The 12,500-nt window shown below is 52.8% G+C and overlaps 1 protein-coding gene across 1 annotated transcript in view; it reads right to left on the bottom strand.

Moving 5' to 3' along the window:
* tg (thyroglobulin) overlaps window positions 1-12,500 on the bottom strand; it is a 30,312-nt gene that overhangs the window by 11,766 nt on the left and 6,046 nt on the right. Inside the window, 23 exon segments of the mRNA XM_056592306.1 lie at window positions 195-260; window positions 507-566; window positions 725-895; window positions 1,926-2,123; window positions 2,331-2,436; window positions 2,905-3,020; window positions 3,234-3,338; window positions 3,468-3,632; window positions 3,802-3,945; window positions 5,641-5,793; window positions 5,891-6,041; window positions 7,021-7,157; window positions 7,468-7,656; window positions 7,987-8,148; window positions 8,307-8,418; window positions 8,769-8,878; window positions 9,075-9,152; window positions 9,301-9,420; window positions 10,393-10,643; window positions 10,696-10,762; window positions 11,756-11,960; window positions 11,962-12,138; window positions 12,421-12,500. The exon segment at window positions 12,421-12,500 is cut by the window's right edge and continues 459 nt beyond it. Of these exon segments, the coding sequence (XP_056448281.1) occupies window positions 195-260; window positions 507-566; window positions 725-895; window positions 1,926-2,123; window positions 2,331-2,436; window positions 2,905-3,020; window positions 3,234-3,338; window positions 3,468-3,632; window positions 3,802-3,945; window positions 5,641-5,793; window positions 5,891-6,041; window positions 7,021-7,157; window positions 7,468-7,656; window positions 7,987-8,148; window positions 8,307-8,418; window positions 8,769-8,878; window positions 9,075-9,152; window positions 9,301-9,420; window positions 10,393-10,643; window positions 10,696-10,762; window positions 11,756-11,960; window positions 11,962-12,138; window positions 12,421-12,500 (3,123 nt within the window).

A 12,500-nucleotide genomic window follows, 5' to 3' on the forward strand; every position in this document is an offset into this window, starting at 1 on the left:
GGGGAGGAGCAGGGAGAGAGGAGAGGGTGGAGGAGAAGGGAGGAGCAGGGAGAGAGGAGAGGGGTGGAGGATAGGGGAGGAGAGGAGGAGTTAGGGAGAGAGGAGAGGGAGGAGGAGAGAGGGGAGGTGCAGGCAGAGAGGAGAGTTGAGGAGGAGGAGAGGGGAGAGCAGACCGATTGTGTAGTGACACTAACCGTCCACAGGGGGGGGCTGCTCCCTACTCCTGCAGGAGGATCTGTCTGCAGCAGCGAGCTCAGAGCCTGACGGACAGACAGACAGACAGACAGACAGACAGACAGACAGACAGACAGACAGACAGACAGACAGACAGACAGACAGACAGACAGACATGTTTAGTAACACACTGAGGATGGACAGAAAGTGCCTACAACCTTCTATAGGGTTAGGGTTACCATCTATACTGTTACCAGTATAGATGGTATACCAGTATGTATATTCGGGCTGTTACCAGTATGGATGGTATTATATATATGGACCAGTATTACCAGTGGTTTGCAGGTAGATGCTCTGGAAGGAGACGATGGAGGCCTCGTGGTCCGTCTCAGCTGGAGACAGAGAACACATATCAATACAATCTGATCAGCACAGATCAATTCTTATCTGATCCATACTAATGAATACAAATCAAATTCATACAAATCAATCCATGCAGTCCAGTATGGAACCATACTGATGATCTGGGGATCTGGGGATGAATGCTTACTGATGTTGAACTCCTGACCCCCGAAGTCAAACACAAAACTCCTCTGGAGCTTGTTGGAGCTAAGCCCCGCCCCACACACGCGATTGGCTGTTCCCTGGCCAATCACATCCCAGTCCTGGTCGGCACACATCAGCACGGACGGAGTTCTCATCAGACCACAGAGGATAGAACCTGAGGGAGAGAGGGTGGAGGGGGGAGAGGAGGAGAGGAGGAGAGGGGGGAGAGAGAGAGGGGAGAGGAGGAGAGGCAAGGGAGGAGAGGGAGGGGAGAGGGAGGAGAGGAGAGGGAGGAGAGAGAGGGAGGAGAGGAGAGAGGGGAGAGGAGGAGAGGCAAGGGAGGAGAGGGAGGGGAGGAGAGGGAGGAGAGAGAGGGGAGAGGGAGGAGAGGAGAGGGAGGAGAGGAGAGGGAGGGGGGAGAGGAGGAGAGGCAAGGGAGGAGAGGGAGGGGAGGAGAGGGAGGAGGGAGAGGAGGAGAGGCAAGGGAGGAGAGGGAGGGGAGGAGAGGGAGGAGAGAGAGGGGGGAGAGGAAGGAGAGAGAGGGGGGAGAGAGGGGGAGAGGGGGGAGAGAGAGAGGGGAGAGGGAGGAGAGGAGAGGGAGGAGAGAGAGGGGGGAGAGGAGAGGGAGGAGGGGGGAGGAGAGGAGGAGAGGGAGGAGAGAGAGGGAGGAGAGAGAGGGGAGAGGGAGGAGAGGGGAGGAGAGGGGGGAGAGAGAGAGGGGAGAGGGAGGAGAGGGAAAAGAGGAGAGGAGGAGAGGGGGGGAGAGAGAGAGGGGAGAGGAGGAGAGGAGAGGAGAGGGAGGAGAGAGAGGGGAGAGGGAGGAGAGGAGAGGGAGGAAAGGGAGGAGAGAGAGGGGAGAGGGAGGAGAGGGAGGAGGAGAGAGAGAGGGGAGAGAGAGGAAGGGGGAGGAGAGGAGGAAGGAATGAAGAGAGGAGGATAAGGGGCAGAGAGGAGATGACAGGTGGGGAGTAGAGGAAAGAGGAGGGGGGAGGAGAGGAGAGAGCAGGAGGAGGGGGGACGAGAGGAGAAAGGAGAAGGGAATAGGAGACAAGAGGGAGGAGGAAATGAGACCAAAGAGACATTTAGGAAAGAAAAGGTGAAATGAGAAGGAGGGATGGAGAAAATGTAAACGTTAGTGTTTGTTGCTTTAACATAACCTCTAGCATGGGGCTAAACTCCATCCCTGGTACTGCTGAACACTGTACCTCCTTCCAGGGTGTTGCGGTTGAGCATGAAGCCCTCACAGCAGGGGTCCCGGGCGCACTGGGCCTGGCAGTAGCGGTGCGCGTCGGTCAGGCTGGTCCCGGAGGAGGGGATGGCCTGGGTGAGGAAGACCCCCGACAGAGCCTTCCTCATCCGCATCCTCTCAAAGCTCTTCTGGAGGCGGGAGGAGAACTCCTCGCCTGGAGCCCAGAGGAGGACAGGGAGGAGGCTAAGACCGGAGCTAAGTCACTGTTAGCTACTGTTAGCATCACACAGTGGAGGCTAACACTGGAGCTAGGTCCCTGTTAGCTACTGTTAGCATCACAAGGAGGAGGCTGCATAGTTAGCCTAACTGTAGACCTTATTCTGTTATTATGAGCATCACTGGGTTGCTATGGTTACGGTACCTTTCTTCCTGATGACCAGCAGATCGTTAGCTACTCCCCTCACTCTCAGAACACAGGGAGCCGTGGCAACCAACGCGACCTCGGCGTTACCCGGAAACCGTTTGGCCTACAGACACACACACACACACACACACACACACACACACACACACACACACACACACACACACACACACACACACACACACACACACACACACACACACACACACACACACACATTAGAATCTAGGATGTTTTTAATGTGTGTGTGTGTGTGTGTGTGTGTGTGTGTGTGTGTTTTTCGTGTCCGTGTCCATGCATGTGTGCATGTGTGTATGTGTGTGTGTGTGTGTGTGTGTGTGTGTGTGTGTGTGTGTGTGTTTGTTTGTGTCTGCGTACCTGTGTGTGTGTGTATGTGTTAGTGTGTGTGTGTGTGTGTGCGTTTGTGTGTGTGTTTGTGTGTGTGTTTGTGTTTGTCTGTTGGTGTGTGTGTGTACCTGCTTGGTTGCATTGCACAGTGTGCTGACGGTGTGTGCGTGTGTGTTTGTGTGTGTATGTGAGTGCCTGCGTGCGTTTGTGTTTGTGTGTGTACCTGCGTGGTTGTACTACACAGTGTGTTGACAGTGTTCGTGCTGTACAGCTGACACTGCTGCCCTCCGTTCTCTGTGAACAGCGCCACATGGTGGCAGGAGGACTCCACAGCACACGCTGCAAACAACAACAACAATGAACAATGAACAACACAAATAAACACACCGACAGATGGCATCAAACACAAGAGTCATCATCAAGTGTTTGTAGTTTGTAGGTTATTGTAGGCGTGTGTGTGTGTGTGTGTGTGTGTGTGTGTGTGTGTGTGTGTGTGTGTGTGTGTGTGTGTGTGTGTGTGTGTGTGTGTGTGTGTGTGTGTGTGTGTGTGACCTTGGATGCAGGTTCGGAGGTCGGCCGTCTGGGTCTGCAAAACTTCTGATTCTTCGGCTCCGGTTGCCACGGACGACGGGGGAACCACCTCAAACCGGTTCAGTTCTGAAACACAGACCACATCCCATAATAACACCTTCTAGAAGACTAGTACTGGTTGTACTGGTCAGCTCCCAGTGTCCACCAGTAGAAGACTGTGGTTGTTCTTTGTGTTTCCATGGCGACGAAGAGTACCTCTGCACTCCCCGTCTGTCAGAGGCGTCTCGCTATTGGTCCATGCAAGCTCCGCCCCCTGGCTGGTGACACACCCCCAGGTTCCAGACAGGAAGTCAGGCTGTGCCGACAGGAAGCTGCCATCCTCAGAGCATCTGAGGCCTCGACGCTGACAGACTGTCTGACCTGTAGGCACACACACACAGGCACACACACACACACACACACACACACACACACACATACACAAAGACACACACACACACACACACACGAAGACACACACACACTCATTGTAGCAGTACAGTATAGTAGGATAGTGATCCATGTCGACAGACCAGAGTGGTTTACTCACATTGATGGACAGACGAAGCACCAATCGCTGAGGAGCCCCTTGGACACTTGTTGCACAAGTCCCGCCCACCTTCCTCTTGATAGGATCCCTCAGGACAGAGATGACACGCCCCCTCGCCAGAGAAACTACCGGCAGGACACATCACTGGAAAGAGAGAGTGGAGGTGGAGAGAGTATGAGAGAGATACAGTGAGAGATAGAGGGAGGTAGAGAGACAATGAGAGATACAGTGAGCGATAGATGAAGGTAGAGGGAGAATGAGAGAGACAGAGGAAGGTAGAGGGAGAATGAGAGATACAGTGAGAGATAGAGGGAGGAAGAGGGAGAATGAGAGATACAGTGAGAGACAGAGGGAGGTAGAGGGAGAATGAGAGATACAGTGAGAGACAGAGGGAGGTAGAGGGAGAATGAGAGATACAGTGAGAGACAGAGGGAGGTAGAGGGAGAATGAGAGATACAGTGAGAGACAGAGGGAGGTAGAGAGACAATGAGAGATACAGTGAGAGACAGAGGGAGGTAGAGGGAGAATGAGAGATACAGTGAGAGATAGAGGGAGGTAGAATGAGAGATACAGTGAGAGACAGAGGGAGGTAGAGGGAGAATGAGAGATACAGTGAGAGATAGAGGGAGAATGAGAGATACAGTGAGAGACAGAGGGAGGTAGAGAGACAATGAGAGATACAGTGAGAGATAGAGGGAGGTAGAATGAGAGATACAGTGAGAGATAGAGGGAGGTAGAGGGAGAATGAGAGATACAGTGAGAGACAGAGGGAGGTAGAGGGAGAATGAGAGATACAGTGAGAGGTAGAGGGAGGTAGAGGGAGAATGAGAGATACAGTGAGAGACAGAGGGAGGTCGAGGGAGAATGAGAGACACAGTGAGAGATAGAGGGAGGTAGAGGGAGAATGAGAGACACAGTGAGAGATAGAGGGAGGTAGAGGGAGAATGAGAGATACAGTGAGAGATAGAGGGAGAATGAGAGATACAGTGAGAGACAGAGGGAGGTAGAGGGAGAATGAGAGATACAGTGAGAGATAGAGGGAGAATGAGAGATACAGTGAGAGACAGAGGGAGATAGAGGAGAATGAGAGATACAGTGAGAGACAGAGGGAGGTAGAGGGAGAATGAGAGATACAGTGAGAGACAGAGGGAGGTAGAGGGAGAATGAGAGATACAGTGAGAGACAGAGGGAGGTAGAGGGAGAATGAGAGATACAGTGAGAGACAGAGGGAGGTAGAGGGAGAATGAGAGATGAACGAGAGAGAGAGAGGAGTAAGAGGAGAGACACGCAAGTTTACACACACACACATACACACACGCAAGTTTGTGTGTGTGTGTGTGTGTACACCAGTGTGTATCGGTGTTCATGTATGTGTTTGTATACCTGTGTGTGTGCGTGTGTATGTGTGTATCTGTGTATGTGTGTGTATCTGTGAGGGTATGCGTGTGTGAATATGTGTGTGTGTGTATCTGTTTGTGTGTGTATTTGTGTGTGTATATGTGTGTGTGTGTTTGTATCTGTGTGTGTGTGTTTGTAACTGTGTGTGTGTGTTTGTAACTGTGTGTGTGTGTGTTTGTAACTGTGTGTGTGTGTTTGTATCTGTGTGTGTGTGTTTGTAACTGTGTGTGTGTGTGTTTGTATCTGTGTGTGTGTGTTTGTATCTGTGTGTGTGTGTGTGTATCTGTGTGTGTGTGTTTGTAACTGTGTGTGTGTGTTTGTAACTGTGTGTGTGTGTTTGTATCGGTGTGTGTGTGTGTTTGTAACTGTGTGTGTGTGTTTGTATCTGTGTGTGTGTTTGTATCGGTGTGTGTGTGTGTGTATCTGTGTGTGTTCTCTCACCACAGCCCGTCTCCTCTGCGTCGCCATGGAACCCGCTGGCACAGCCGAAGCTGGGCGTCGTCGTGGCGATCAGCTCCGAGGTCCCCAGGGAGGGGTGATTACCCAGAATGCCCTCCACCCCCTCAGCCAATCGGGGGGTCTGCATGTAGACGTCTAGAGGGGAGCGACAGGTGGAGGGATGGATGTTATTCTGATCGTTGGGTCACGTCTGACGCCTTCAGGGCTCCTCTAGTGATGCCTGCCGTCTGACCTAGGTCCTGGAGGTCGGGGAGGTCAGAGGTCGGGATGTCTGACAGCCTGGCCGCCCATGTGACCCTCAGGCTCATGATGTCATCGCTCTCGCAGTGCAGACGGAACGACGCGTCGTCACAGACAGTGACACTCCGCCCGGACACGGGGAGCTGGAGACGCACACAGACACACACACACACACACACACAGGTACAAACACCCACACACACACACACAGGTATAAACACACACACACATACACAAACACACACATACACACAGGTACAAACACACACACACACACACACACACACACACACACACACACACACACACACACACACACACACACACACACACACACACACACACACACACACAAACATACAGAAACACACACACACACACACACACACACACACACAGACAGGCACACAAACACATACATACAAAATCACACGCATATTGACATTAGTGGTATTAGTATTATTACAGTACCTATGTTGTATTAATATACGTAGAATCAGTATAACACGACAGTATAATAACACAGTATATGAACAGAGTGTATCTATAGAGAGTATATATACAGAGAGTGTATCTATAGAGAGTGTATCTATAGAGTGTATCTATGGAGAGTATATCTACGGAGAGTATATCTACACAGAGAGTATATCTACGGATAGTCTATCTATTCTATAGAGACTATATCTATAGTTATTACACGTTTCTTCTCAATGCTGTGGAACGCTCCGTTCACTTGGATGGGCTTCGCTGACTTCCGGCGGTGAATTACTTTTCGATTATTGACCGTTGCTAAGCATATAAATGACCGCTTTCAAGAAAAGTGATTTCTTTTTTTTTTTTACCACTCCGCAAGTAGTCCTGTAACTTATCAACCCCAGCGAGTCTGGTTGCTAAGCGACGTCAACGTCTTTGGCGGACTGCTGATCAACACCACGAACGGTAATTGTAAAAAGAGACGCTGTATGAAGATATTTTTTTGGCAAGGAGCCGTGTAATACGCGGGACAATGTACAGAATGCGTAGGGCGAAGCAAGACCCCTCCGCCGCGCGCCGGCGTCCTGATAATGAGCCGTGTTCTGACCATCGTCCCTTACAGAGTGTAGATAGAGAGAGTGTATCTACCAGCAGGGAGCAGAGGCCCCTGGAGGCCGCGTGGGCCCTGAGGTCGGCCTCCAGGCGAGGCAGGGCGGTGAGGCAGGCCCCAGAGAGAGGCAGGCTCCAGTCTGAGGAGGTCTGGAGGGTCTGGAACACCTGGGACCCTGGAGCACACACACACACACATAGACACACACACACACAGACACACACACACACATAGACACACACACACACACACACACACACACACACACACACACACACACACACACAGAGACACACACACACACACACATAGACACACACACAGACACACACACACACAGACACACACACACACACACACACACACACACACATACATAGACACACACCCACAAACACAAACATACGCACCCGCACACACACATGCATAAGTCATGATAAAGGTGAAGTTGAGTTCAAAGGTCGGAGGTCAGAGGTCAGTCCTACTCTGGCAGGCTCCGGCCAGGGGTGTCGCTCCCTCCCAGCGCTGTGATAGGACGTCACACAGGAAGCTGCTGGGGGCCAGGGCGTTCTGGTAACCATGGTGACAGGCCAGGGTGCAGCTCTGCCTGTCAGCCGTCACCGAGCGACAGAGCAGTGCACCATGGGTAATGGTGCTACCAGAGCAACGAGGCCCTGGAGGGGAGGAAGATCATCATTATCATCATCATAATTGGAATACCTGGTTACACCTGGTTGCTAGGTAATACCTTGTTACACCTGGTTGCTAGGTAATACCTTGTTACACCTGGTTGCTAGGTAATACCATGTTACACCTGGTTGCTAGGTAATACCTTGTTACAACTGGTTGCTAGGTAATACCTTGTTACACCTGGTTGCTATCTTAGACCTGGTTGCTAGGGAGCACATGCTTGAGAATTGTCGCTGGTCGCTAGGGAACAACCCCACTAGCAAATTACACCTGGTTGCTATGTTACACCTGGTCGTTATGGTGGGCCTACGCACGGTCACATGATGGGATGCTTCCTGTGCTGCGGTCTGTTCGGCTGCGGGTCACTTCCTGTCCGTCGTCGGACACACACCAGCAGGAAGTGATGTCACACTGCAGTGGAACGAAGCCTCCATCGGGCTGACACTGAAGACCCTGAAGCTCACACCAACTAGGACCTACACACACACGCACACACACACACACACACACACACACACACACTCAATTGTAACTTTGTCTGTCGATGACTGTGTGTGTGATGTTTCTTTGTGTGTGTGTGTGTGTGTGTGTGTGTGTGTGTGTGTGTGTGTGTGTGTGTGTGTGTGTTCCCTACATGTGGGTTCTCCAGCAGGGCTGAGGCCGGCCGGTCGGACCACCCGTCCCGTCAGTGGACTGACGCACCAGCCTGCAGCGCCCCCTGTCTGCAGCACCGAGAACCGCCCGTCCTGGAACACAGGGACACACGTCACCACGGCAACCCACTGCCCCCAGGGCCACACCGACGTCACCGCGGCAACCCACCGCCCCCAGGGCCACACCGACGTCACCGCGGCAACCCACCGCGCCCAGGGCCACACAGACGTCACCGTGGCAACCCACCGCTGTCAGTGACACACAGACGTTACCGCGGCAACCCACCGCCGTCAGTGACACACAGACGTTACCAACGGCAACCCACCGCCGTCAGGGACACTCAGACGTCACCGCAGCAACCAACCACCGTCAGGGACAGACCGACGTCACCACGGCAACCCGTCGCCGTGACCATCACCTGGAGATGCGCCTTCAGACCTACCTCCTCGCACCGTGGTCGGTAGGACGCCGTGATGTCAGAGATTATGTCAGAGCCCTTCAGCCAACCAGAGAGCAGCATGTGGCCCTCAGCTCTCTGACACGGAGACGGACCTGCAGGACCAGAGCCGGAGAGTCAGGGGGGTGTGTGTGTATGTGTGCACCTGTGTGTGTGTGTGTGTGTGTGTCTTTGCTTGTGCACGTGTGTGTGTGTGTGTGTGTGTTTTTGTGTTTGCGTGTACACATGTGTGTGTGTGTGTGTGTGTGTGTGTGTGTGTGTGTGTGTGTGTGTGTGTGTGTGTGCTCCTACATTGGGGCATCTTCAGAGGGTGACTGGTGAGGGAGTCTGGGATGTATTCTCCATCTTCATCTACACACCAACACTGACCTGTGCCCACACAAACATACACATTTAAACACACAATCGTATTCATGAACAAGTCAGACATTTAATAAAAACATTGGTACTGTGTGTGTGTGTGTGTGTGTGTGTGTGTGTGTGTGTGTGTGTGTGTGTGTGTGTGTGTGTGTGTGACCTGTGCTGGGGTGACACTGTGTGGACAGCCACACTCCGAGTGAGTCGCACTGTGGGGAGTACGGCTGGTAGGAGACGCTCAGAACCTCCGACCGCTGGGGGCGCCACGCCATCTGGACCGCTGCAACACACACCACAAACCTAACACACCCCTCAGAGACACACACAACGAACCTAACGCACCCCTAAGAGACACACACACAACAAACCTAACGCACCCCTAAGAGACACACACACAACAAACCTAACGCACCCCTCAGAGACACACACAACGAACCTAACGCACCCCACTGAGACACACACCACAAACCTAACGCACCCCACTGAGACGCACACCACAAACCTAACGCACCCCACTGAGACAGACACAACGAACCCAACACACCCCTCAGACAAACACACACAACAAACCTAACACACCCCTCAGAGACACACACAACGAACCTAACGCACCCCACTGAGACACACACAACGAACCTAACGCACCCCTAAGAGACACACACACAACGAACCTAACGCACCCCTCAGAGACACACACAACAAACCTAACGCACCCCACTGAGACACACACCACAAACCTAACGCACCCCACTGAGACAGACACAACGAACCCAACACACCCCTCAGACAAACACACACAACAAACCTAACACACCCCTCAGAGACACACACAACGAACCTAACGCACCCCACTGAGACACACACAACGAACCTAACGCACCCCTAAGAGACACACACAACAAACCTAACACACCCCTAAGAGACACACACACAACAAACCTAACGTACCCCACTGAGACCCACACACAACAAACCTAACGCACCCCACTGAGACACACACAACAAACCTAACGCACCCCTCAGAGACACACACAACGAACCTAACGCACCTCTAACACACAGCCGCAACACAAACACACGACGACCCTAGAGCAAGGCACTAACACAGGCAGCGTCAGGGGATTGATTCCCCCTGCAGCCGGGATAGTGGATCTAAGGAATCACCCCTGATTAAGTTTATGACTTAATTAAGTTGAGTTAATTAAGGGATTTCTCTCAGTATAACTCAGTGCCATCCTCCCCTGTCACTCACTGGAGTAGGCAGCCAATCGCAGGGCAGCTCTGGAGCGACTCAGCAGCTGCTTAGACAACTGCAGCCGCTCTGCTGATTGGCTGACACGGAGCTCCTCGGGGGTCAGGTGGATGCCCTGGGCCAATAGGAAGCCTTCTCCCAGAGGAAGGCGGGACGTGTTGGAGAGAGCGATGATCCGGTTGGCCTCTGAGAGGAAGGAAGCGACCTCGCTCAGCGCAGCGGAGCAGGAGCCTGTGGGGTCACATGGCACGCTAACCCGTTAGCACGGGGAGCTAACAACAGACAGGAGGTCGACTGGAAAACAGACAGCATGCGCAGTTCTGACCTGGAGAGACTGGGCTGTTCTCTGATTGGTCGACTGTAGCAGGACCTGGAAGCAAAAAAACTGGTTTAGTTTAAGTCAACTCAGAGCTTAAACACAGGAATACTTAAGTGTCTTTGACCACAATAGCTTTCTTCTGTATCTTTAGTTGAGATCCAATTAAAGACATTTAATACAGCACAACATTGCCAAAATCGATACATCTACAAATACAATACGGGCAAAATGAGTAGAGTGGGTAGAATTGTTAACGTTTACATTCTGCGTTACCATGGCATGAACATCTGTAGGTCAAACATCGACAGCATCAGAAGTTCATTATGAGAGTTACAGTATGAGGGAGCACCAGGAGCAGGTTTGGGCCTTATGATTTCAACAGCTCATTGTGTAGCATCTTATCCTAGCTATCTTTGTTGTGCACGGGGAATGGGTTAACCTAGTGATTGTTAGTGCTTGGCACTTGGTTCCATGAACATCCTTACTGCACCGACAGAGATATATTGTTGTTTCTCTTTCTTCTGACAAATGTACATAGATCGCTTGTGTCTCTTGCCGCTTTGGGTGAAACCGTTTGCTAAACGCCCTAAATGTAAATGTAAAGGTTCAACGGTAGCATTCAGGTGCCATCAATGCCTTTTAGAGTTGTCAATAAGGCATTGATGATCTGCAAATTAATATTGTACAATTGTTTTTGGATTGGATTAGGTTTATGGTTAGGGTTAGGTTAATGGTCGGGGTCAGGGTTAGGTTTGGGTTAGGTTTAGGGTCAGGTTTAGGGTTAGGTTAATGGTTAGGGTTAGGCTTAAGGTTAGGGTTAGTGTTAGGTTTAGGGTTAGGTCCAGGGTTATGGTGAGGGTTAAGGTTAGGGTTAGGTTTAGGTTTATGTTTAGGGTTAGGTTTAGGGTCAGGTTTAGGTTAATGGTCAGGGTTAGGCTTAGGGTTAGGGTGAGGGTGAGGGTGAGGGTGAGGGTTAGGGTTAGGGTGAGGGTTAGGGTGAGGGTGAGGGTTAGGGTGAGGGTAAGGGTCATCTCACAGACTCACAGGAGACGGCGCCCCCTGCTGTCCGGGAGGGCGCCAGCGCCCCCTGGGGGTCCACACAGAAGCAGCGCCGGCCGTCACACTGCAGGGGCAGGAAGCTGCCGTCCCCAGTGCATGCTGGGACGTAGACCTCGTCCGCCGCGGCCCGCCGGCTCCGGGCGGCGAGGGCCAGCCCCCGCTCGCGCTCGCACCGCGAGGGGCAGCGGGGGGGCCCGGCGCCGACGGGGGTCCGGGGACCCCGCGACCTCGGCCCCCTGGGGGGTCACGCACCAGCAGGCGGCGGGGTCGCACTGCAGCGGCTGGTAGAGGCCCCCGGGGGTGCACCGCGGCACCCCGAGCGCAGAGGCCGGCTCCCGGGAGCAGGACCGGGCCAGCGGGACCAGGACCTGCACACACACACACACACACACACACACACACAGGGGGCGGAGTGTGGGTGGGTGTGTGTGTGTGTGTGTGTGTACCTGCTGCAGTGTGTCTCTGTGTGTGTGTGTGTGTGTGTGTGTGTGTGTGTGTGTGTGTGTGTGTGTGTGTGTGTGTGTGTGTGTGTGTGTGTATGTACCTGCTGCAGGGTGTGTGTGTATGTACCTGCTGCAGGGTGTGTGTGTGTGTGTGTGTGTGTGTGTGTGTGTGTGTGTGTGTGTGTGTGTGTGTGTGTGTGTGTGTACCTGCTGCAGGGTGTCAGTGTGTGTGTGGCCCATCAGCGTGCGTTGCAGGGCGGACAGGAAGCCCGGGTCCTCCAGGGCCC

This window comes from Gadus chalcogrammus, chromosome 6, assembly GCF_026213295.1.
Source record: "Gadus chalcogrammus isolate NIFS_2021 chromosome 6, NIFS_Gcha_1.0, whole genome shotgun sequence".
Lineage (NCBI taxonomy): Eukaryota > Metazoa > Chordata > Actinopteri > Gadiformes > Gadidae > Gadus > Gadus chalcogrammus.